This window comes from Pipistrellus kuhlii, unplaced genomic scaffold, assembly GCF_014108245.1.
Source record: "Pipistrellus kuhlii isolate mPipKuh1 unplaced genomic scaffold, mPipKuh1.p scaffold_m20_p_15, whole genome shotgun sequence".
Taxonomy (NCBI): domain Eukaryota; kingdom Metazoa; phylum Chordata; class Mammalia; order Chiroptera; family Vespertilionidae; genus Pipistrellus; species Pipistrellus kuhlii.
The window spans coordinates 3,499,225-3,525,198 of record NW_023425460.1 but is presented as its reverse complement, the minus strand read 5'-3'; the positions used below and the strand labels follow the sequence as shown (position 1 = coordinate 3,525,198).

At 47.1% G+C, this 25,974-nt stretch overlaps 1 protein-coding gene and 1 long non-coding RNA gene across 3 annotated transcripts; one reads left to right on the top strand and one right to left on the bottom strand.

The window, feature by feature from the left end:
* The first annotated feature begins 821 nt into the window (after window positions 1-821).
* Window positions 822-25,457, top strand: LOC118719077 (pulmonary surfactant-associated protein D-like). Of its 2 annotated transcripts, XM_036438060.2 has the most exons (10): window positions 822-826; window positions 11,248-11,252; window positions 18,094-18,102; window positions 20,067-20,265; window positions 22,122-22,238; window positions 22,475-22,591; window positions 22,824-22,940; window positions 23,329-23,445; window positions 24,013-24,096; window positions 25,075-25,457. In XM_036438060.2, the coding sequence occupies exons 3-10, from the start codon at window positions 18,100-18,102 to the stop codon at window positions 25,452-25,454; spliced, it is 1,134 nt and encodes a 377-aa protein (XP_036293953.1). In that variant the 5' UTR covers window positions 822-826; window positions 11,248-11,252; window positions 18,094-18,099; the 3' UTR covers window positions 25,455-25,457. The 2 variants fall into 2 exon arrangements, with proteins under 2 accessions (XP_036293953.1, XP_036293955.1); XM_036438062.2 differs by lacking the exons at window positions 822-826; window positions 11,248-11,252; window positions 22,824-22,940 and having other exon boundaries at window positions 17,929-18,102.
* Window positions 2,579-21,778, bottom strand: LOC118719081. The gene is made up of 5 exons (XR_004988026.1): window positions 21,769-21,778; window positions 16,526-16,530; window positions 6,752-6,762; window positions 3,458-3,466; window positions 2,579-2,676 (listed from the first exon to the last, which is right to left on the bottom strand). It is a non-coding gene; the product is annotated as an uncharacterized LOC118719081 (long non-coding RNA).
* Window positions 25,458-25,974: the final 517 nt, after the last annotated feature.

The following is a 25,974-nucleotide window of genomic DNA, read 5'->3' as shown; positions in this document are numbered from 1 at the left end:
ATACACAAGCATATCTTCAACCAAAGGTTAACAAGGGGTCATGACCCTTCCATAAACCAGACTTAGGACCTTTCCATTTAACCAGATCATTTTCCTTTGGCTTATTCTGACACTAGTGTAATTCCATGGGTGTCTTATCATAAGTATTACTAGTAAAAAATTTAAAGTAAATTTATCTATTTCTGATGTAGTTTATTTAAATAAGATCATATAGGTTTCAAATGTATATTTCTTTTTTTAAAAATATATTTTTTTATTGATTTTTCACAGAGAGGAAGAGAGAGGGATAGAGAGTTAGAAACATCGATGAGAATCATTGATCAGCTGCCTCTTGCACACCCCCTACTGGGGATGTGCCCGCAACCAAGGTACATGCCCTTGCCCGGAATCGAACCCGGGACCTTTCATTCCGCAGGCCGACGCTCTATCCACTGAGCCAAACCGGTCCCGGTCAAATGTATATTTCTTTGATACATGATCTTTACACTGTATTATGTGCCCACAACCCTTTGTCAAATCATCTTCCATTATATACATTTGGCTTTTATTTTTACCCTTTACTACCCTCCACCTTCTTTTATCTGGTAACCAACATAGCGTTGTCTGTGTCTATGAGTTTCAGTGTTATATTTCACATATGAATTAAATCATATTGTTCTTAGGTTTCTCTAACTAACATTTTTTTCTTTCTTAATGTATTTTTATTGATTTCAGAGAGGTAGGGAAAGGAAGAGAAAGAAATAGAAACATTAACGATGAGGGAGAATCATTGACCAGCTGTCTCTTACCCACCCCATTCTGGGGATCAAGCCCACAACCTGGGCACGTGCTCTGACGCAGAATTAATCCATGACCTCCTGGTTCATAGGTCAACACTTAAGCACTAAGCCATGCTGGCTGGGCCTGACTGACATTTTTTGCATAGGATAATAATCTCAAGTTCAATTCATGTTATTAAAAATGACAGTAGTTCATTTTTTCTTATGTCTGAGAAGTATCCATAGTATGTATGTACCACATTTTTATCCAATCCTCTATTGAAGGACACTAGGGTTGTCTCCATGTTGTGGTCACTATGTATAATGCTGCAATGAACACAGGGGTATATACATTTTTTGCGAATAAATGCATAATGCTGCAATGAACACAGGGGTATATACATTTTTTGCGAATAAATGTTTTTGAGCTTGATGGTAGATACCTGGAAGAGGGACTGTTAGATTCTACAACTCTATTCTTATTTTTTTAGAATCATCCCCCATACTGTTTTCTACAGTGGCTATACCAGTTTACATTCCCACCAGCAGTGAATGATGTTAGGTCACTGAAAGAGGAACACACGAGGCCAGAGTGGTGAGGGATCATGAATTTATTAGATCATCTGCACACCAGTTGGCTGAGCCTGGATGGTGCCAGCACCCAGTGAGGAGAGTCAGAGGCTTATAAAGGTCTTTTGGCAGGATTTTTCTGGGCAGAGACTTCTTTATGCATACCTGGAGGGGAGAGAACGGGATGTGGCCACCGCATGAGAGTAGTAACAGAACCTTGGAAGAGGCTTCAGACCCAGGCCCCAGGAGGAATATTAGAGACAGGCAGATGGGCCAAGAAGGCCTTACCAGATGAGAAACCCGATTGGAACCCGAACTCAGAATATGGAAGGACTAAGCTAGAAAGATATCAGCTGTCCTTCCTCTTGGGAGTCAGGGCTGGAGCCAAGGAGCCTACCAACATGGCTAAAATCTCTGAGATTTTCCAGAAGCCTGATGAAAATCCAGTAGCTTTATATGAGAGACTACGTGAGGCATATCGGATCTGCATCCCCTTTAGACCTGAGGCCCCAGAAAATCAAACCATGGTAAATGACGTTTTTGTAGGACAAGCCCAGCCTGGCATTAGAAGAAAATTATAGAAACTGGAAGGGTTTGCAGGAAAGAATGCTACTGAACTGTGAGAGATAGCTAACAAGGTTTTCATCAATAGAGATAGTGCAGCAAGGAAGGAGGAAGAAAAGAGAATACAAAGAAAGGCCAATATAATAGCAGCAGCTTTTAGAGGCTCAGGCTCCCAGACAGATCAGCAAGGATACAGACCAGGGGGAAAAGGAAGGGTGAGCCTGAGAAGAGACCAGTGTGCTTATTGTAAGGAAACAGAAAAATGGAAGAATGAATGTCCCAAATGGCAAAGTAAAAAGACTGGGCCCCCCTTTCCACCCAGTCACTATTAACCAGAGCCACGTGAAGCAGATCTCATTGAAGTAGCAATGGCTGATTCCGACTAAGACAGACCTGGCTCACTTCAATTAGACCCCCATAAGCCCATGGTCAGAATGAAAACTGGGGGCCAGACTGTGGACTTTATGGTTGATACAGGAACTGAGCACTCAGTAGTCACTCAGAAAGTAGTGCCTTTCTCAGGAAAGGAGGTCACCACTATTGGAGCTACTGGGGACCAGACCAGTAAACCATTCTGCTGCCCTTGTCAGTGCCAACTTGGCAGTCAACAGGTAATTCATGAATTCCTGTACTTGCTAGACTGTCCAGTGCCTCTAATGGGTAGAGACCTTTTAGCCAAAATGGGGGCTCCAGATGGCTCAGCACAGCTTCGCCTAGGTGAGGAGACCTCCCAAATGATCCTGTCCTTAGCAGTGCAGAGGGAGGGAGAATGGAGACTTTATACCTGAAAGACAAAGTCCTCACCATTAGAACCTGAATTAGAGAAGGAATTCCCGCTAGTCTGGGCAGAAAGGAATCCTCCAGGCCTGGCTAAGGACCACACCCCAGTGCTAATCAAGTGAGAGCCTGTAAAAATCCGCCAATTTCCAGTTCCAAGGGAAGCACACCTAGGAATCTAGGTCCACTTAGACTGGCTGCTTCAGTGGGGACTTGTTAAACGATGCAGGTCTCCATGGAACACACGTCTCTTGCCTGTCAAAAAGCTTTGGACTAACGACTACTGCCTAGTGCAGGCTCTATGGGCTGTTAATGAGGCTGTTATAACTCTACATTTAGCACTGCCAAACCCCTACAATCTTCAGGCCTCAGACTTCAGGGAAAGTGGGGAGCATGAACCAGACTCTAAAGCAGACTATGGCTAAGTTATGCCAAGAGACAACCTTACCCTGGACAGATATCTTGCCTCTTGTACTCCTGCGGGTATGCTGTGCCCTGAGCACCAGGGTAGGTTTCTCTCCCTTTGAAATTTTATACAGTAGGCCCCCTCCCTTAGTTCAGCCAAAGGGAGATTTGTGGAAAATAGGGAACTTAGAAACCCAGAAACAACTATAAGATCTTGGAAAAACTGTCTTTGAGCTCCACAGGTGGGTTATTGACCAACTACCCATCTCTCTAGGAACAGCTGTACATCCTTAGAAACCTGGAGACCAGGTTTGGGTAAAGCATTAGAAAAAGGAGCCCCTCAAGCCTACCTGGAAGGGACCCTATCCAGTCATATTAACCACCCCCCACAGCTCTTAAGATTGTAGGACTAAACACCTGTATTCACCACCCCCAGATGAAGGCGGCCCACCTGCCAAGTGACATCCAATCTGAGTGGAAGGTGACCTCTGACCAGAAACACCCCATTTGGAGCACCCTCAAGAAGACAGCAGACCTGGCAGAGCAACCTGCTCCAAAGAATTCAGATAACACCCTGCTGAATTCTCCCTAACACTAATCTTTCTTTCTTATCTCCTCCTAATGTAACATGCTCTAGTATTTCTGGATAATCACTGGTTTTATTATATCTAGTAATTCTTCTTTTGTCTTTTTATGAGTGCCAGTGGAATCCGAGAACTCATAGTACCAGGAGGAGAACTCATCTGCTCTTGCTGGGACACAGAAACACTATGAAATTAATGCTCCCCACACAGCAAGGAAACAAAGGCCTTATCATAAATTGTTGGATTACACCTTGTCATGCCATCTTTTGCTCCTTGCTTAGAAACTTGCTACCCAAATATGCTAGACTGGGTAGTCCACGAGAAAACCCAATCAAACCAGACTTTTGTTAGCTATACTTATCAGCCTGTGACATGTTATGGCTTTACTACCAAATGCACATGGGGGTGGGGGGGGATTGTATTGGACAGAAAAAAATACTAATAAGACCTGTCATGGCCAATATGCAGCTAACTAATATTGCTCCTATTTGTTTTAGCAGTACACATGGTCAACATCCAACAGGTCACCTCCCAGATGAACTATGCAACTCTATCCCCAAGGCTGAAAACACCACCTACCCTTGGTGACCCCTGCAGGAGCATTCTACATATGTGGGACCTCTGCTTACCTCTGCCTGCCTGCAAACTGGACAAGAATGCCTTTAAATTTCAGATGGTCTTACAAACCAGAAGAACTCAATAAAAACCCCTCTGAGAGAAAGAAACAGGATGCTAACCCCTTGATCATCGTCCCTTTACAGCAGGAAGTAGCTAAAAGCTATCATCACCCCTGTTCACCATAACCTCCCATGATCATTGCTCCACAAAAGGGGCCTTCCAGTCATCCCACAAAAGGGAGCGGACCATATCTGTAAGACAAAGACCCCAGAAGGTTATAAAAAGTGAAGCCCTCTGCGTATTTCTTCATTCTGATTTGGAAATTATTCCTGGAGTCCATTAATGTTAATAAACGGGGTCCTTCCCTTTCTCTAGGAAGCATGCTTAATATGTTTTTGGTCTTCTGTAACACCTTGATTGTGTCGGTTCTGGGTCCACTGGGATGGGTTTCATCTGCAGGTTGCCCTCAGTCACCCTTTGTGTCTGTGTGAGCTAGACTTGCATGTGTGTGGGAGGGGCCATATTTTGTAAAGATTCAGTTTTTCCCAGCTTAGAGCTGCTGACAGATCTGTCTCCAACAGTCAGTTTTTCTGACCCCTTCGTCCCCAGAGTTCGTATCAATGAGGGGAAATTAGTTCTTGTTTCAAAACCAAACCCCTCTGTTTCTGCCAGAGTTTCCAACTCTAGTTTCCCCTAGAAGGGCGTGCTCTACTGTAGGTTCGGTTTAGGTGTAGCCAGCTGTCTCCTCTTCAAGATCAAGTTCAGCCACCCTTGGCTAAGGGGTACAGAATCATCAATTGAGGATGATTCTGGCCCAGCCTATAGGGATGGGCTAAGCATTTCTTCCTGGTCCCAGACAATAGCCTCCTAGGGTATCATACTTGGAATATCCTCCCCTCTGAGCCATTCTTCCTCCACAGAATTTCACCCTTTGTGGATATTTGGGATTTGGCTGGGCTCATCCTAACAGTTTTTCACTGGAGACTGTAAGAGGTGGGGTAGGCACTTCTTCTTCCTGGGACACTAGGGGAGCTCAGATTTGCTTCCCTGCAATGCAGCCTCAGAGACCAGCCCTCGCTCAGTTGGCTTCCAGACAGAAGCCTCCTTGGGAGACACAATCCAAAAATCAGCAGCTCCCTGGAACCTTGTGAAACAGGAATTTTAGGGGAACATAGGCAGGCTTAGGGAATTTTTAGAATGGGGTCCTTGGAAAAACACAGGGTTACAGATTGGGAGAAAGTACATCTCCAGGACACAAGGAATCCAGGTGCAGTTACATTTCCATAAGACAAGGAAGCAGCAACAGGTACATCTTCATGACACAAGGAAGCCAGGTGCAGTTACATTTCCATAAGACAAGGAAGCCAGGTGCGGGAAGCAGCAACAGTTACATTTACATAAGACAGGGGAGCTGAAAGTAGCCAAAAAAAGTCTATATTTATAAAATAAAGAAGAAGGAAGAAAGCCAGAAAGAAAAGAACAATGATGGAGGAAGGCATCACTAGTGTGGTGTTTGACCTTTGAGCTCAGGAGTTACTCTAGTATAACTATAATAACCAGTCTAAGGGAATTGTTCTGGGGTCAAACCCTGGGTTCAAAATAAGACCACCAAAGGCTGGTTAATTAATTTAAAAAAGCAAGCAAGGATTTATTGAACTGGCCAAGACAGCCACAAGAGCACCACACGCAGGTGGACTCCAAATGACTGCACCGTTTCAGGGGTAGGCAGTCCCTTTTAAAGGTTCAAACCACAAGAATTTTCTTTTGTTCTAAATTCTAAATCCTAAAGACTAAATTCTAAAGAGTGGGGACAGCCCGCAGGGTTGGTTCCCAGTCACATCCTGCTGGACATTGGAATGTGCCCTATCTTGCAATAGCGATAACAAAGAAGCAGAGCTCAGCGGTTAGACTCTAAAGGTTATCTTCAGTTTCTATCCCTGAAGCTCCTGAGTCAGTGGAAATCATTCTCCTGTGGTCCTGGTCCCAGGCAAGGGAAAAATTGCCTTAGCCTCCAGGTCTTCACCTGGAAGCTGAGGTAAGTACCCTGTGTTTTAATCAGATGCAGGGGCCAAACTAGAAGGGTTAAAATTCAAATAGCAGTTTTTACCAAAGTATGGTTGCCACTATATTTCAGGAATAGTGACCAATCAGAGGGGCAATCAAGGCAGGATCTGCAGCCTTCATAAGCCATAGGGAAAAGAAACTCAGTGGGACCCTTTTCCCCCTCTCCACATGGGAGTCTGTACTTGTTCTTCAATAAATCTCCACTTCTGCTATACTACTCTCTGTCCATGGATTCATTCTTTGACTCTGGTGGACAAAAAATTCGAATTCCAGCTCAAAAATTCTGTTTCACTTGTGTTGTGAGGTCAAACCCTGGGTTCAAAATAAGACCACTGGAGGCTTATGATTGATTTAAAAAAGCAGGCAAGGATTTATTTAACTGGCCATGATGGCTGCAAAAGCACCACACACAGGTAGCCACACTCACAACTGCACTGTTGCAGGTGTAGGCAGTCCTTTTAAAGGTCTAAACCACAAAAATTTTCCTTTGTTCTGAATTCTAAATTCTAAATGCTGGGAACAGCCTGCAAGGTAGTTCCCAGTCACATCCTGCTGGACATTGGAATTTGGCCCTATCTTGCGATAGCAGATAATACAGAAGCAGAGCTCAGCGGTTAATCTCTAAAGGTTATCTACAGTTTCTACTCTTGAAGCTACTGAGTCAGTAGGAATCAATCTCCTGTGGTCCTGGTCCACAGACACAGGAAAACTGCCTTAGCCTCCAGGCCTCAATCTGGAAGCTGAGTCAACTACCCTATGTTTAAGCAAGTAAGCGAGAATAGCAGGGTTAAAATTCAAATAGCAGTTTTTACCTAAGTATGGTTGCTACCATACTTCTTTTGTACCACCAGACCAAGAAGGAGGGGCTGAAAACCCAAGTATGGCAGAGTGCAGAGGGAACTCCAGGCTGGTACTGCAGCAATGGAAGCACTCCTTCCCTAGGATGGTGCGGTCAGAGTCTCCCAGGTGGACAGGATCCCCATTGATTCCCACTACCTGCTGGACATGGCTCCACTCCTGTCTCTCTTGCTCTGGGTTGGGGATCACTGCATGGGGTTGAGACCCCACATTCCTAGGGGGAGGGAGTTTGGCAGCTGTGCTGTCCCTCTGGCTTCCCAGCTGTCCCTGCACGAGGGGGATCTCCCTTTCTGCATCTCCACACCTCTTAGCTGTCTCTACCTGGCTTTTCCTGTGCTCCTCGGTTATACTATTTCAGCTCAGCTACAGTTTAATTTGTTTCTCAAGTCGATTGCTCTGTAATTTAGCTGTAAATCCGGTTGATTCTGGAAGCAAGTGACACAGCTTCCAGCTACTCTGCAGTTATCCTGGAATCCCAGCTGTTATCATTTGTTTATTTGACAATCTGAGGACAAAGAGGTCAGTGCCACTGACTCAAAAGTCAGGTATTGCATGTTTTAGTTTTCTCTCAAAGCTAAGCGATCCTTGCTGTCTGTCAGAGGGACAATGAGGCCTGGGCACAGAAGGAGGTAGGCTTATGGCCTGGCAAAGACAAACAGTAACAAATGGTCTGGTGGAAGGGAAAGAAAACATTTCAGTTTTAATAACCTCTATTGAAATAGAATTACCTCTATGTTTATTAAAAGAGCCTAATCAAGACCAATTTATCTATTGTATTCAATTTGGCCTAATCATTTGAATAAACAAAATAAGAATGGTAACTGACTACCTTTGCTGGAATTTCATGATTGAATCTTATTGTGCCCCGTAGGGCCTGCCTGCAGTATCTGCTGAGTTAGGTGAATCCCTCACCTGCAGTGACTCTACCTGGGCCCACACCCTAGGCTTCAAGGCAACTATCCTACTCGTTGAAGCCTAGAGTGCATGGGGTTCTGCAGGGATGCAGAGGAGCCCTTATTGCTCTCCTTCTCCTCTGACCAACCGCCAGCAATGGCAGGGTATGGGCCTGATGCTCCAGCACCATCCATTTTCAGGGCTATCAAGCAGGATACCAGGCTTTCTCCATGGCACTCTTATTGGCTTCCAGTCTCTAGAGTTCAGACAGGGCTCTTTAAAACATGATACTCCAGTCAAAGTTTTTGGTCAATAAAACCACTATTGAAAACCAGTCTTATTGAATTTATGCAAAGAAATGTATTGTCATGATTTATTAAGCATTGCCAAATTTCGGAGGAATTATATAAGGAGAAAAATATACTGATATGCTTTAAGATCTGATTTTCCTTGTTAGTCCTTTGCATGGATGCTTTAGAGTAATATAACTGTCTCCAAATGGCAAGAAGAAATTAAAAATGTGTCTATATTTAAGTTTATAGTTACAGCTGTTCCTGTTGTAGGGTTCCCCCTACTTGACTTGTCCTTAAACTACATATAGTCTCTGGGAGGGCTGGCACTAACTAACAGAGCTTTATCCATTCACAGGGTCTCACACATGTCACTGGACCTCACAGGGTCTATAATTCCTGTAACAGAGGGCTAGTACTCACCACTTCACTACTTCCCTCTGTTTCAAACAGGCCTCCCCCAGTTTCCTAAAGTTGAGGTTTGTGCCACCCCTGACATGGGCATGGCCACAGAGGCCTGCAAGGCAGTATACAGGCTGCTAACTATCTTCCAATAGAGACCAAGACCAGATGGATATTTTCCTTGCCCATTTGGGCACTTGCCCTTTTGGCAAATGCATTCAGATCTGGAATGTTAATGCAATATTATTAACACAATGAAGTACAATATTGGCACCTGTTGGGAGCCAGCAGAGTTGAGACGAGCAACTCAGTCTTAAGAAAATAGAATTAAGTTCCTTCTAGCAGAAGTTATGCGGTGCCCTGAGGGCTTGGCCAGAAGATAAGATTAACCCGGGGCTTAGCATCTTCCTGTCTTCCTGCCTCTTCCCCTTCCTGATCCTCCCCCCTAGATAGCCCAGCCTTGGAATGTTGCACCTTGGAATGTTAACATCTTTGCAACTTCCCCTTCCTGATCCTCCCCCATGGACACTGCCAAAGACCCCCCTGCATAGGCAAACCTGCCCCCCTTTGTTTCTGCTGTATAAATACAGCCATTTCAGAGAATAAAAGTTCGAGGCTTGATCAGAACCTTGTCTTGCCTTCATTCTTTCGCGTTCCTTGTTTGTTTCATTCTCTTAGGTGGTTCCTGCGTGCCCCTGTTGTTGTCCCGCGGGTCGGGACAGGCACCGTAGCCACCTTAGGTAGCCAAATCTTCTGCTCCCATATATGACACGTGGTAGGGCTATACAAATATCTTAGGGAGGTGACTAAAATATATTATTGACTTTCCTACACAAAGCAAAATTGTCATTGCCTCTCTGGAGCCATGTCCATGAAGACTCAGGTATCATCGAAGTCTATAATACAGTTTTATGCAGGTCACTGTCAGGGCTGTGCGTGGCGGCCAGTTCTTATTTCTATCCCCAAACACAGTCTGTCCGATTTCCCTAAAATGTATTCTGGCACAGGAGAAAGTTGTTGTGCCATACACAGGCAGCTTATCCCCTACACAACTGGGCCTGGTCCTCTGCCTAGAAAACTACAGTCTATAAGTTCAATATGCAGCCTCCGGTCCTCCTAACCTAACAGGGTCTCAGCCATTCCCTTAGTCAGACTCCTCCTCTCTTGGAGAATCTCAAAGTCCTGAAGGCTCCCCAGTCCAGGGAAAGTACCTTTCCTTTGCCCTTTAACTTTAAGCTGCCAGTCCAAAACAGCCAGAGTTGCAGTTAGAAACAGCTTTGCATATTTGCAAAGCACTTCTGTGGCAGTGGCTTGGGTATTAGGCCCCTTTGTCTTCACACAGGTCCCCTTTGTGGCAGACCAGGCCTCTCCCAAGGGAGTGCACTGGAAGGGATCTCAGCCCCTCCTCTTCCAGCAGCAACGTGTACTGAACCTTTTCAGTACATTTGCAAACAGTGAGCTTTCACTAGCTCTATCTGCTGCTTTCACAGATCCTGGGCTTGCTGCTATATTCCTGGGGCTGCAGGAAGGATAGTAGCAGTCACTGGCTTCTGGTTTAACTGCTGTAGCCAGCAAGCCAAAGGCCTAAGTCTTGTATTGCCTGTTGTAAAACGCTCATTACTCACTGGACAGCAGCGGGGCGGCTCTAGTATCAGGTAAATGTCTGCTGCCCCCCTCTTGTCATAGTTGGGCTCTGGGTGTCTGACCTTCCCTTCGGCTCACTCTTCTTACCACCACCCCCACCATCCCCCCATTTACCTGCCTGCTCTCATTCTAGGCAAGGGTTTCTGCTGGGGTTGAGGGATCTCTGGATTGCCTGGCGGCAACTTAAATATTTGACCTCTCTACCTTCTTTTGCCTGCTCTTGCTTCTCTGGCAAAGGTCTTTCTCAAGCCTCTTGCTTCCTCTGCTCTTTGGGGATCTGTTTCCAAGTCCTTAAGGGGTGGGGTGTCACAATCTCCTGACAGGGCACTTACCCCTAAAGTCCTGCCCTGGAACCTAGTATTGGGAGCACTAGCTCCTGCTAGAACATGCACATCTTCTAGATCCTGCCAGCAAAGCCAAGTGTCAGAGCAGCAAGGGCACAGCTGCTTTGAGTTGTTCTGAGTTCCTATATTTTTCTTATGTAATTTCAAGTACAGTATATTTTATTGGTCTAATTTAGTATTGGAAGAGTTAAAAAGAATAAACCAGAGCAAAGAAAGATTAATTGTGCTTGCAGAAAACTTGCAACCTTGAATCTAGTGTAGTTCTGAGAAGACACTTGGTGATAAGCTATGGACCAGGACCCTATGCCAGCAGAGTAGTCTGCAGCCAGTAATAATCAACAAACACTTATCTCTCGAAAAACCAAGATAGTGGCCTAAGGTATACACCTGTATGTGCTGCCTCGCATAATCACACAAAAACTACAACTAAAAGACAAAACGATTATCACCCAGAACCACAGGAAAGCTGGCTGAGTGGAGGTTGTACAACTAGAAGGAAAGAAAAAAGTGCATTGAGACTGTGTAGGAGCTGCAGAGTTGTGGAAAATCAGAGATGCGGAGGTATGCATGGAGAGGGCTGACAACTGAAGACATGGGAGGGAGACATAAGCTCCCAACTGCTCTGAACTCCAGTTTCCAGCGAGACTCAGGGGACCCAGATGCCTATGGGGAGAAACTGGACTGTCTGGCATCGGGCTGGAAAGTGAGGGTGGCTTTCTCACACAGGTGCACACAGGACTCAATGTTTACTGGGGCACAGGACTCAGGGACATGGAAATGCAGAGATGCAGAGACAGCTGACTGTCAGCCATCGCTCTTTGCCACACCTTAGTGATTCCCTGAGGCTCCGCCCCACACAATTTACAAACCCACCCAAACTGTGCTCAGCTGCTTTTGCATATGAATGGCCTGCCCTATTGCAGCTTAATCTAACAAACTACACCTAGGTAAGCTCCAAAACTTCCAAATCCCAAGCAAAGAGAAGAAATCTGCAGATCTTGCTGTAGCTCCTGCTGGGTGGTCTCAGATTTGCACCTCCTTGAAAATCCAGGAGCTAGTGTACTTAATGGTCAGTGTGAGATGACACAAGATTTCAACTCTTCACATCCATATGTGACACACTCAAGAGGCAGACTCAGTGAGCACCAAAGCCCCACTGAAGCAAGTCCTGCCCTATAAGGGTATCTTCAGCACAGCAGTTCTTCCATCATAGACACAGCTGATCCTCACAGCCAATTGGCCTGAGGGTCAATTCCTCCCAGTGTACCAACAGTAGTCAAGGCTTAACTACAACAAGACTGTGCACCCAGCCCACAAAGGGGAGCACCAAGAGTGTCCACCTCAGGTGATTGGGGATGCTAAGCCACTGGGCCCCATAGGTCACCTACCATACAAAGTCACTCCATCAACACAGGGAAACAGCCAAAATGTGGAGACAAAGAAACATGTCACAAATGAAAGAAATGGAGGAAAGCAAACTTCTATAGAGTTCAAAACCTGTTATAAGGTTACTTAAGAATCTTCTAGAAACCGCTGAGAAACTTAGTGAGACCTCCGAGGAACTTAGTGAGACCTTGAAGTATCTTAATGAGAATGAAAAAAAAAAATAAAAATGGGAAAAGACCAGTCAGAAATCAAGTATACACTGTCCAAAATAAAGAATAATATACAGAAATCCAACAGTAGACCAGAGGACTTCAAGTATCAAACCAAAGATTTAAAATATGAGGAAGCAAAAAAACAAAACAAAAACAAAAACAAAAAACACACACACACACAAAAACAAACACAACCAATCAGAAAAACAAAAAGAAATAAGAATAAAAAAAATATGAAGATAGTGTAAGGAGCCTCTGGGACAACCTCAAGCATACCAACAACCAAATTATAGGGGTGCCAGAAGAAGAGAGAGAGCAAGGTATTGAAAACCTATTAGAAGAAATAATGACAGAAAACTTTCCCTATCTGGAGAAAGAAACAGACTTACAAGTCCAGGAAGCACAGAGAACCCCAAACAAAAGGAATCCAAAGAGGACCACACCAAGACACATCATAATTAAAATACCAAGGGCAAAAGACAAAGAGAGAATCTTAAAAGCAGCAAGAGAAAAACAGTTAGTTACCTACAAGGGAGTACCCATAGGACTGTAAGCTGATTTATCAACAGAAACTATGCAGGCCAGAAGGGAGTGGCAAGAAATATTCAAAGTGATGAATAGCAAGAACCTAAAACCAAGATTACTCTACCCAGCAAAGCTATCATTCAGAATTGAAGGTCAGATAAAGAGCTTCACAGACAAGAAAAAGCTAAAGGAGTTCATCACCACCAAACCAGGATTATATGAAATGCTGAAGGGTATTATTTAAGAAGAGGAAGAAGAAGAAAAAGATAAAGATAAAAATTATGAACAACAAATACATATCTGTCAACAAGTGAAACTAAAAATCAAGTGAATTAAAAATCTGAGGAATAGAATAAACTGGTGAATATAACAGAATCAGGAGCATAGAAAGGGAGTGGATTGATAATTCTCTGAAGGAAGGGGGTATGAAGGGTGCGGGAAGAGATTGGACAAAATATATATTTTATTGATTTTTTACAGAGAGGAAGAGAGAGGGACAGAGAGTTAGAAACATCGATGAGAGAGAATCATCAATCAGCTGCCTCCTGCACACCCTCCACTGGGAATGTGCCCGCAAACAAGGTACATGCCCTTGACCGGAATCGAACCTGGGACCCTTCGGATGTTCTATCCACTAAGCCAAACTGGTTTCGGCTGGACAAAAATCTTATACCTATAGATGAGGACAGTGGCTGGGGGATCATGTGGAGGGGAGCTATTGGGAGTGGGGGTGGGGTGGGGGAGAGGAACATCTGTAATCTGAACAATAAAGATTTATTGAAAAAAACAACAACTTAACTCTCCCTGCTTCATAATTAACTGTTGATAGCCTCCCAACCCTCGTTCTTTATTAACCATTTACTCTGTCCTGAAATAAGGCAAATGGCCTGAGATACCATATATTTAGGTTTTTTACATTTAAGGATATTTTTCCCCCCTGTAACAATTGTTTTCCCTCATAGATTTTTCCTCTTTAAGCCCCTTGAACAGCAGTTCTCAACTGGTGGGTCAAGGCCCCTTTGAGGGTCGAATGACCCTTTCAGAGGGATTGTCTAAGACCATCAGAAAATACAGATATTTACATTACGATTCATAACAGTAGCAAAATTACAGTTATAAAGTAGCAATGTAAATAATTTTATGGTGGGGTCACCACAACACGAGGAACTGTATTAAAGGGTCATGGTATTAGGAAGGTTGAGAACCACTTGCCTTTGAGGATCTTAAATCCTCCTCTTTTACTACTCTTGATTGATTTCTCCAACTATTCCCCTGTCCCCAGTCCAGTTGCTTGTCTCCCTTTCCTATTGTGAGTCAGTGGAAGACAATTCCTACAAAGGGAAGAAATAGTAACAGTGGGAATTTTGGAGAAAACTACAGACTACCATTGTAGTAATCCTCCCTCCCAGAGGCTTTAGTCCAACCTGATGAAAAATGACTCTTAGTTGGCCTGGAAAGATAGTAGATGAAGATAAGGGTGTGTAGGAAAATTTCTTTCAGATTGAAAGCCTGGAGGGACTCCTGAAATAAAAGATCTTTAGTCCAGTTATATCCTAATGCTATCAGAATTAGGATGTAGGAGGAAGGGAAATACCAGGTTATGTCCTCTATAAGGATCCTAATAAATAACTAAAAATCGCAAGTCAAATAAAACACACAACCATGAATACAATAGACCATACAAGACACACAACCAGGGTTAATGGGGTCCATAGATAGTTAATAATAACTTCATCCTTAGTTCCACCTCCCATGGCTCACATTAGACTACCCTATTTCCCCGAAAATAAGACAGTGTCTTATATTAATTTTTGCTCCCAAAGATGCGCTAGGTCTTATTTTCAGGGGATGTCTTATTTTTCCATGAAGAAGAGTACGATACACATTTATTGTTAAATGAAAATAAAGGAAATTTATTACCTGTATACGGTACAGTAGTACGGTAGTTGTCAACACAAACCAGACAAACTGTGAATCCTATAGTATCAAGAATTTACTCATTTATTCAATGACAATCATGTCATCATCTTCTGGAACATCATCATAACAATCCAATTCCTGAATTTCCTAGTGAATTTCTTGTGACTCCATTTCTTTCAGAATCAGTGGACCAAATCTCTCATGTTTAGCCTAGGGGGGCCTTATTTTCGGGGGGATGCCTTATATTTCACTCAGAAGGAAACCTGTAAGTAGGTCTTATTTTCGGGGAAACACGGTATATTTCACAGGCAGAGACAGGGCCCATAAACCTCCTCCTTGTGGAGCTGTAAGTCCTGCCCCTAGAAGTCTCTGATCACCAAAAGAGATAAGAAAAGCCACAAATAAAAGTTCTTTGTTCTTTGAAATTTCACAAATTTATACCTTTAAATCTACCCCAGAACTTCAAAATTTCAATTTAATACAGCAAATTCACAACTCAGGGAAGAGCAACTGATAGACAGAAATTTTTATTAGCTAAGTGGGCTGATTCCCTCTCTGAAGGAGAGCAAAATACTCTGAGAAAAATAAATCTAGCAGCTGCTAGAGACTTTTGCATTTCGTCACAGCACACCTGCCCTATTTTTAAACAAATTAAACAAAAGAAAGAGATAACAAATATACTCATGTGTACAGCCTGAAGGCACAAAGTAACAGACCAGTTAATGAGTAGATAATTATGCCAAGACAGACAAACATCCATACTCACACTCTCTCAGTAGACTAGCCTAGACTGGAGCTGAACAAAGAAACAAAACAATGCCCAACTCCCCAGATGGGATTGGGGTACTCCGGGCACCCATGCCCCAGAACAGAAGTCTCGACCGAGGTCTTGGTGAGAACCTACTGGAGGAGTTAAGACTGTGTCCAGTCTCCCTTCTTGGTAGCAAACTGGCTAGTCCCAACAAACAAACAGCAGAGTGAACTCATAATTCCTTAATTAAATATGAATTCACTCACCTCTGGAGTCCCACATTTACAATATATACCAGATAGTCCGAGTTTTTTCACTTCTACCAGATATTTACCCAGAGTTTAAACAGTCCACCTGATTCCTGATTAATTTGCCTGAGGAAGTCCTCGACTTTTGGGGAGGTGATCAAGCTCCCCCTTCCACTCACTGAGTGGGCCTGACTTATAAGGGCCCCTACCTTACCAATTCTGTTACAGGTCCAGAAGTGTCCGTCCACTCTTTCCACGTGCCGGCTGGGTCCTGGGCTGAGGTATGGGAACACCCGAAGCCCCCCCTCCCCCCATTCAATTCTGCTAAGTCAGCAGAGCGGCACTTCTAGGAGGCCTATCCGGCTCCCACGAACTCAAACCCGGCCCACTCACCAGAGGCCAAAAGGCCAAGCATGGTTATTTCCCAGTTTAGAAAACCATTAAAGTTACAGAAAACCGGAGAAGAACCAAGTAATGCTTGGAGAGATGGAGTTACATTTATTATTATTACCCATGGACCCAGAGGAAAATGTCTCTCAAATTCTGGGCCCCAACATAAAGGAACTTTCCCTATTTATGTATATATGTTTTTATCTTCTTTGTCTCCCAAATAGGGGGTGTTTAAGAACTTTGCAAGTTCTTAAAGAGCTCCTATATGCTGGGGTTTTGAGACCTCAACCAAAGACTTGGCCTGGTGCCAGCATTGATAACTTTGTCTGGGGAAGGTTTAATGGCCTCTCTGAAACGAGAGTAGTCTTATTTTTCTTACTATTTAAGCAAGCAAGCATTTACAGAAGCTAAATAGCAGGGTTAAAATTTTAAGCAGCAACTTTCATATAAGATGAATGCTTCATTTTAGGGGGATCACAAGGCACTGAGAGGGAATGCTTAATAGGCTAGTACAATACATTGGTCGGCAAACTCATTAGTCAACAGAGCAGCAAACCACGGCTTGTGAGCCACATGTGGCTCATGAGCTGCACTTTGCGGGCCACTAGGCTAGGATGTAGCAGTTAAGTTGCAAACAAAGAAAACATATAGGGCTTCTGAATTAAAAGTCACCATAAATAGGAGTTTGGCCACCAGGATAAGACTTGTCAGGAAGGCTCTGTGGGGAGTGGAGAGCAATGGTTCAGGTCAGTTCAGCCTCCATGCTGATCTACATCTCTGAGAGGCACATGAACATCCTAGCTTGGGGATGTTAATAATGAAAGAGTTTTATGATTTGGGGCACAAATGGCTCTACTATGGGATCCTGCTTCAAAAAATTGCAGTATGGGAAACAAGAGCCTTTCCTATGAGCCGAGGAAAACTGGCATTATAGACTCTACAATACACCACGAGAAGCCACAGCAGCAACAAAACCCAGGAGCAGTCAGCACCCCTAATGGACAGGCCAAAGGAGAGTATTGCAGGCATTGGGCAGCTGGTATGTGGCCTTAGGCAAAGGTCCACTGATGCAAGAGATGAAGCCACAGGGACCTAGCAGGGAGCAGAGAGGACAGCAACAGCAGCAGGGCAGGCAGCTGCCCCATGGCCACTGGAAGTCAGAATTTCCTGGGGGAGGTCTGCAATAGTGTGTCAGCAGCTCAGGGGTCCAAACTGCTCACTAGAGCAACCCACAGAGGCAACAGCAGCTAAGGAGTGGAGAGATGATTGCAAGCATGCAAGGACATCCATCCTAGGAAGCAAAAAGTGACTCCTGCCAGGTAGCAGCTCCCCCAGCCACTAGCCTCACAGAATGCTGCAACCTTGGCAACCCCTCCAGCTACTCCACCCCTGCCCAGAAATGCCAAGAAGATCCCAGCCCTTTCCCACTATCTGGATAGTAATGTTGAGGTGAAGGACAAAGAGAATGTGGCATAGTAAGCACTGTTCTTGAAATATGCAAATGTGTGTGCTTTTGCAATAGTTGTAGGTTATTGGGCAACTTGCTTCTTCATCTGCCACTCATTCTGCTTCCTTGGCTTTGGTCCTCTCAGGACCTCAGATTCGTGGAAACCTGTAAAACCCAGACACTGATGATGCCGCTGAACACCCAGAGCCCAGTAAGGGACAGATGATGTCATGTCCTGAGGGAGCTCTGTAAACTCTAAGGTGACATGTGTGTCATGGCAAGTTTTCAGAACCCAGGTGGAAGTGAGTCAACAAGGAAGAAAGTTATCCAAAAGAGTTCTTAAAAGACCAACATGTGGTGGCTCAGGTCGCAGGGCAGCATAAATAGCCCCTGCTTGCGGGCCAAGGAAGCGCTCATTGCCTATAGGCCCTGAGTCCACAAGGAAGCAATGGTGAGTGTCTCTGGGCCTGCCTCTCTCTTCGTTTTCTCTTTGTCCAGTGAATGTCCCTCTGTCCATTTGGGGTGGTCTAATGTACTGGTGTTGAAGAAGATCAGAGGGTCTATGTAGCTCTTCTGGTCTGGGAGGTGTGGGTGTGGGCCTGAGAGGGCAGCATAGTGGAGGAAGAAAGACTGTTCTTCTCCCCTCACTCTGCTTCCTTTGCTCAGTGGGAGATTTGCCTGCTGGGCCGAGGGAGGCTGGGTGAGTGAGATATGACACCCACCTGGTCCATAGATGCCATTGTCAGGAAGCCTCAGGTGACAATGCAATTTCTCGCTTGTCTCTCTGCACCCCTGATTTCTTCAGAAAGGTAGGTGACAAAGGAGAAACAGCCCAGGCCTTCCCAGGCCCAGGGTCAAAGTCCATCCAGGTTCCAACTGCCAATTGGACATGGATAAACATCTTTCCTCTTAGCTTCAAATCTTGGTCTTAAAAATACACCCACAGGACAAGTTTACTGATTTCCAATTAATTTTTAGAGGTGTCATTTTTTCAATATACTTTATTCTGACATCGAGTCATAAAGTGAACACTATGTGGTGGTTTAAGGGGATGTGGCTCTGCCCAATACCTCTATAGGCCCAGAGCAGAGGCCTCATCCAAGTCCTATGTCTCCAAACCTGTGAGGTGGCCCCTGCCCAGACCCCTTCCTGCCACAATGAGCTCTGGTGCCTTCTGTGCCATCTTGAGCTGTTGGGCAGAATGCCTGTTTCTTTTCATTCTTCCCCAGATGTGGGCTCAGGGCCCTTGAATTGTGGTAATGCCGTGGCTCAGGCTGGATGCTTTGTTGCTCCTGCCAGAGCCTCTTCCCCAGCAAGGGCCACGCTGCTGGCCTGTGAGCTTGCCTGGTGTTTAGAGACTCCCATGATGCCCGAGGATGTGCTAAACTCGGAATGAGAAAGAACTGATGCAAACAGGTTTCTTCGCAGCCCAGAACCACCATCAGGTGGAGAAGAAAGCACTTTTATGGCCAGGAAGGTCCTCCACGGCCTCCCCCTCAGGCTGCCTGGCGATTCCTTCTCCTTTGCTCCATCCCTCAGGCTTGTTTTCAGCCTTTGCAATTCCCAGTCTCTGCAAAGAAGCCCACCATTGGGAGTGGCCAGGTCCTGCACCCACCGTGACCTCACTTAGCTGCGGAGTCCCTCTCACATGTCACTGGACACTATTGAACATCTGTTTTTCCTACACTGAAACCACCCTCTCCCTGACAGAGCGCACCTTACACGCCCTCCTCCATGAGGCACCACTCCCAAGTGGTCCCAGGTGGAGGGCCGGCCTTCTAGGTGTCCCAGGGTCTCTCCAGCTATTCTGAGAACTTTTTGTGGGTTCCATATGGATCTTTATACATGGAGCAATGTAAGTAGCAGACCACCTAGCAAATATGTAGCCATGTGCCCATCTTGTGTTAGGACACATGGCACTGAGCATTCTGGCTCCTTTCCAGACAAGCACTGAAACCGCCAGTGCTAGTCCATGCACAGGTACAAGTGACAGGAAATGAGTCTGCCCAGCAACCTTACTGATTCAGACAGGGAGAAGGAGGTTCAAAGAGGAGGACTGTCCTGCCCAAAGGCACTTCATGAGTCCCTCCTGATGTGACACGTGGCCTCAGTGAGGAGTTCCCTGTGCTGATGGCAGTGAAAGTGAAGTCACTAGAAAGGACAAAATGGGGCTCTGAGAAGAGGTAGATGTTGCTGATAACCCATGTCAGAGTTCATCTGGGTAACTCATGCCCTCCCAGGCCAGACTGTATGGCTGCCTTGTTCCAAGGTGCTTTGGGAGTCCTGTTGTTCCTGATCCCACAGAAGGGATGAGGCGGTAGGAAAGTGCCTCTCTGACTTCTGGGTGGTGGGATAAGCACTAAGCCGTGTCCTGGAACCAAGAGCATGTCCTTCTCTCTCTGTCTCTCCCTGAAGGCCATGCTTCTCCTCCTCTCAGCGCTAGTCCTGCTCACACAGCCTCCAAGGTCATGGGGAGAAGAGATGACAACAGTTTCCCAGAAACCATTGAGTGATGCCTGCACCCTGGTCATATGTGGCCCTGTGGAGAATGGTCTGCCTGGTCGTGATGGACGCGATGGAAGAGAGGGCCCCCGGGGCGAGAAGGGGAATCCAGGTAGAGCTGGAACCATGGGCTTGTCCTGGTGGGCATGGAATTGTAACCAACTCCGCAACTCTGGGCATTCTGCCGTGGAAGCCCTGGAAATGGAAGCCCACTTCCTGGGGAAGAGGTCCCCTGGACATTCAGGCCACCTGAAACGCCTCATTACCAGTTGGCAAATAACAGGCTGCCCTGAGCCCCGAGGTGTTTTTGCCCCTGCCCTAGCGGTCGGGATTCCTCCCCTAGGATTTTCTGATCCCTCTCACCCCTAGAATGAGCAAATGGTGGGTAAATAACTGGTATTCAGGGTCCTCTAAAACCAAGCTGCGGCACTTACAATTGCTCATTGTGGTGGAATGGTTTTTGGGCAGTGTGTTAATATGTAACTAAATTTTACTGCATGAGAGGTAGGCAAAGATGAGGCCCTGTGGCCCCACACTCCGGCCTGATCAAAAGGATTTTGTGCTGCACCAGCGCAGCCAAGGGTTCAGCGAGCCTGAGTGGGGGCGACGAAGGATGGAGAAATGATAGACAAAGAGAAGCTGGGTCTAGGTGGATCTTCGGTGCCTGGCTGGGGCCACAGAACAGATCCAGACTGCAAAGCTGAAATCTTTATTTAAGGTCAGGGGTAAACAAGGTAATTTACAATGTTCTTGTAGGTTTCACTTGTTTTGGCAGCACTTGCTGCCACTCCCACAGGAAAGATCTCTGGAGCAGTCATAAGATCAAGCTTTATGCTTAGAGGACTGTGCCCTCTAAGTTGGGACTTGTTTTCGACTTACCAGCAGGTCAGTCCGAGGCTTAACCCTATAACCGCTTCCTACAGGATTTACCTAAATACACTACATAGAGAAGGGAAGGGAACTCATATTTCATAACTGGATGTTTGTAGCTTTTGACTTTCACCCGTTTTTTCCCACCACCCAGATCCCATCTTATGCAACCACCAATAATCAGATCTCTGCATTTATGAATTCTTTGTTTTGTTTCTTCAAATCCAGATATAAGTGAGATCACACTGCATCTGTCTTAAGTTGTATGACTTATGGCACTTAGCATAATTCCTTCAAGATCAGTTCATGTGTGGCAAATGGTAGGATTCTTTTTATGGCTGAATAGTATGCCAGTGTGTGTGTGTGTGTGTGTGACATTTTTATCCATTCATTCATTATGGACTCTATTAGGTTGTTTCCATCTCTTAGCTACTTTAAAAAATGTTACAATGAACATGAGGGTACAGATATCTTTTAAATTAGTGTTTCATTTCCTTTGGATAAAACCCAGAAGTGGTATTGCTGGGTCATACTTTTTAAAAATATTATCTTTTCAATGTCTTAAGGAAACTGCAGATTGGTCTCCGTAGTGGCCACACCAATTTACAACCCCACCAGCAGTGCATAGGGGTTCTTCTACTCCACATCCTCAGCAACACTTGTGCTCTTTTGTGATTTTTATAGTCGCCATTCTAGGAGATGTGACATAATATCTCATGGATGTGATTTGCATTTCCCTGATGACTCCTGTCAGGGACCATTTCTGTTATAAAGTCTGGTCCTAGGAAGGGGAAATCCAGGAGTCCATGATCCAAGGTGAAAGCTGGCAGATCCCCTGCTGAAATCCTGCAGCCTGGGGGCAGGCAGGGTGCACTGCATGGAAGTCAGACGTCCTTGGCTGGACCCCCTCCAGCTCTGGCAGGCCTGTTTCCTCGCCTGTGAAATGGGGTTGTGCATACTGGTCTCCTGGGCCACCACTTACTGAGGAGTGTGGAGGTGGAATGTCTACACCTGCAGAACCTGAAGGAATAGGACCTGCAGTGCTGGCTCCTCCTAGGCCCCGGGCCAGGTTTATGCCCATTTCTTCTGCTGCTACAGGTCCACCAGGAGATATAGGGCCAATGGGGATGCCTGGACCTGTTGGCCCAGTTGGGCCCAAAGGGGACAACGGACCTGATGGAGAACCTGGACCGAAGGGAGACTCGGGGCCACGTGGTGAGAGCAGTGGTCATGGACTGCAATGCCTGCCTCTAGGCCATGGTGGAGGATGCACATACCCATCCAGGAACGAGGGTGCCCTGTGGGTGGTGCTGGGTTCAAGCGGGGAAGGCCATAATCAGCGGCATCTGTAGGATGTTGCTGTTGTCTGACCTCTATGACTGCTCTCGCCTTTTCACACTCTCCCCCTTCTGAGAAGACTGAGTGGACTGATTGGCTGTTCCTTTCCCCAGGACCTCCGGGACCTGCAGGTGCACCTGGGCCAGCTGGAAGAGAGGGTCCCTCGGGAATGAAGGGGAATGTAGGCCCCCAAGGCACACCAGGCCCCAAAGGAGAGCCTGGGCCCAAAGGTAGGAGGTTTATGTGTGGTGGTCCGGAAGGGAGAGGGAGGAATGATAATGGCAATTCCTGATGTGACCTAAGGATGCTCAGCATGCCAGGGAAGCCAGGCCTTCACCTCTGGCAGGCCTTGCAATGGCCCCTGTACAGCCCCCCAGTTCTCCCTCTCCACCTGGACCTGAGGAAATGACCCATGCTGCACACACACTCAGCAGACTTTATCCCAATCTGTTCCTTCCTCAGGAGAAGTTGGTGCCCCAGGCATGCAGGGCTATGTAGGGCCAAGAGGCCCTCCAGGTCTCAAAGGAGTGCAAGGTGCCCCTGGTGAGCGTGGAGCCCCTGGGAATGCAGGGCCACCAGGTGAGTGATGGGCAAAGCTGGGGCAGGCCTTCGGTTCTCCTGTGTCTACCTGAAGCTGTAGATGCCTGTTCCTCCCCCATCACCCGCCAGCTCAGAGCTGCAACATTGGGTATGGGGAGTCTGTGCAAGGAGGTGCCTCTCTGGGCTTGACCTCTGTAACTGGGGAGAGTGGGGTGTGAGCAGCAGGGACAGTCTGCATCCTGGGAAGGCCGGGTGCTGGGTGCTGGGTGCTGGGACAGTAGTGCATAGGGAGGGTGCATGGCTATCTTTGGGACTGACTGTACATGGGAGGGTGTATTGCTAGACAGTAGCACAGTCCATATGCTGGGAGAGAAAAATGGGGGGAAATGTGTGCTGAGCTTACTCTCCTTTCCTTGTCTGATCTCAGGGCCTGCAGGACCCCCGGGCCCACAGGGACCTCCAGGTACCAGGGGCCTCCCGGGACTGAAGGGGGACAGAGGTGCTCCCGGGGAGAGAGGACCAAAGGGAGAGAGTGGACTTCCAGGTAAGGTCACGTCCCCTAGCTCTGGGGCCCAATCAGGATGCAGAGGGAGGAGGGCCCACTGCTCAGTGGTCAGCCCATTGAGGGGGCGAGGTGAGATTGTGAATGCAGGAAAGGTTGTTGGGCTGAAGGCAGGAAGATGAGATTCTACCTAGAGAGCCCGATGTGGTTCAAGCCTAAGAAGCTTCCCGTGTGGTCACTGGGACAGCTCATCTCTCTTCCCAGTTCATCAAAGAGCTTTGAGCATCAAATAGCCCAGAGTTGGGAAGTACTTGAGGGAAAGGCAATTCCCCATCCCCCCCAATCCCCTATAGTAATCTCCCAGATTCTTAGATTTTGCTGTGAAATGTCATCTGGATTAGCATTAGTGTGGTGCGAGGACCTGCCCAGGGCACAGTGTGCTCACAACAGAGCTTCAGGGAACTCAAGGGCAGGAGGACCAGCTGGGGCACAGCTCCTTCCCCTCCTTCAAGAAAGCCTGTCACTGAGCACCCTTTCCTTGGAACCCGGACTCTGAGCTGAGGCCTGGCTGTGAGGGAGTGGTCTTCACTGGGCCCCTCTCTCCTACAGACATCGCTGCTCTGAGGCAGCAGGTGGAGGCCTTGCAGGGGCAGGTGGGACGCCTTCAGGGAGCCTTCCTTCAGTCTAAGAAAGGTGAGTGCCTGGACTGAACCAGTCGCCAAGGGCAGGCCCCAGGTGAGGCCTAAGGAAGGCTGGTCCTAGGATTGAGGTCTTTAGGATAGTAGTGGATTTGGACGATGGACTGGACCTGGGACTGGGAAAGGAACTGAGGATAAGCGTAGGGTGGGACAGAGCAGGGCAGCCACATGTTCCAGGAGCTGGAAGCAGATACAAGGGACATGTAGCAGGCTGTGGCCCCTAAACCAGCTCATTGGGCTGGCAACCCTCACCATCACAGCCACCTGAGACCCAAGCCAGATCAATGCACAAACCGAGCTGAGCACCTGGCCCTCTGGGTCCCAGACAGGGCTCTCTCCAGCACCGACTCTCTCCTGTCCCTGATGCCCAGGCACACCTCTCTGCTGTCTTCGGCCTCTCTCCCAGCCCTCCAGCCTCACCCACATGCACAGCTAGGTGACAGCACCGGGCTGCACTCAGTTCAGAGATTAGCACACGGCTGCCCTCAGAGGACCCACCCTCCCCTCTTCTTTCCCACATCCACACATGGCTGTGAATGCCCCATATCCTGCTGTTACACAGGGTCCCAGTGAGAGGAAAGGGAGCGCCTTCCTTATTTATAGCTCTTAGAGGCCACACTATGCCAAAGCTTTCCAGTCCTGCCCAGGAACTGGGAAACCGATTCTGCCATGCAACATGGGGTGAGATAGAAAGAGCATGTCTCAGCTTTACTGTGAGATCAGATAAGGGTGACCCCCCAACGCTACAAGGGATAGTTAATGAAGTTGAGCTCCTCTCTCTGAGCCCAGGGTTCTCACCTGTAAGTAGACAGGCAGATCCACCTCCCAGAGTGCACCACGGAGCCAGGGGTCTCACCTTTGTCTCCCCTGGTGCTCTGAGGTCCTGGGCTCTGGTTGGAGTTCAAAGGTCTCAGAGCCATGGAGCTTTGGCAGGTGCCCCCAGAACCCTAACCTCACTGTCCTCTCCTCCTAGTGGAGCTCTTCCCCAACGGCCGACGTGTTGGCCAGAAGGTCTTCAAGTCAGCAGGCTTTGAGAAACCTTTCCAGGAGGCACAGCAAGTGTGCGCACAGGCCGGGGGGCAGCTGCCCTCCCCACACTCTACAGCTGAGAACAAAGCATTGCAAGAGCTGGTCAAGTTTGAGAACAAGGGTGCTGCGTTCCTGAGCATGACTGACTCCAAGACGGAGGGCAGGTTCATCTATCCAGGAGGGGAGCCCCTGGGCTATTCCAACTGGAACCCCGGGGAGCCCAACAACAAGGGTGTCAATGAGGACTGTGTGGAGGTCTACAGCAATGGCAAGTGGAATGACATATCCTGTGAACAGCCGCGCCTTGTGATCTGCGAGTTCTGAGCCCTCCCCTGTGCTGCCCACATGAAAATGAAGGCCTGAGAGCTCTGTGGCAGGCTTCTGCACAGAGCCCTGGGATGAGGACAGCCGAGGGCTCCCATGGAACTCCTCTCTCAGAATAAAATACACAGCTGGCTTCACACACTGGCTGCTCTGTGAGGAGGAGAAGGGGCCAGACTGCTTTCCCAATTGCAAGGGATCAAATTAGGTCCCAAAATCCAAAGGCTCCTCCTCAGCCCTCTGCCTCCTCAAACTGTCCACCCAGCTTGTCACTCCCTCCTCTGTCACTCCCTCCTCTGTCACTCTTCCTCCTCTTGCTTTGGTGTTCCCTAAGGGCAGTTCCTTATCATCCCTTTTTGCTAGCCCCTCCTCCTCTTCCTGACCACTTAATGGAGATGTGCTCAAGCCTTAACTCTCCCTTCTCTTACCTCCTTACCCTGCTCCAGGGATTAGCTCGTTTTGTCCAGGGCTAAGATCCCTGGCACCCACATTTCATGCCTGCTCAGAACCTATCCCGGAGCTC

What these genes read in the sequence shown, in the direction of transcription:
- LOC118719077 (XM_036438060.2), top strand. An exon ending in AGGAGAGCCTGGGCCCAAAG is followed by an intron (nt 22,592 to 22,823) that starts GTAGGAGGTTTA and finishes TTCCTTCCTCAG; the next exon opens with GAGAAGTTGGTGCCCCAGGC. An exon ending in TGGGAATGCAGGGCCACCAG is followed by an intron (nt 22,941 to 23,328) that starts GTGAGTGATGGG and finishes GTCTGATCTCAG; the next exon opens with GGCCTGCAGGACCCCCGGGC.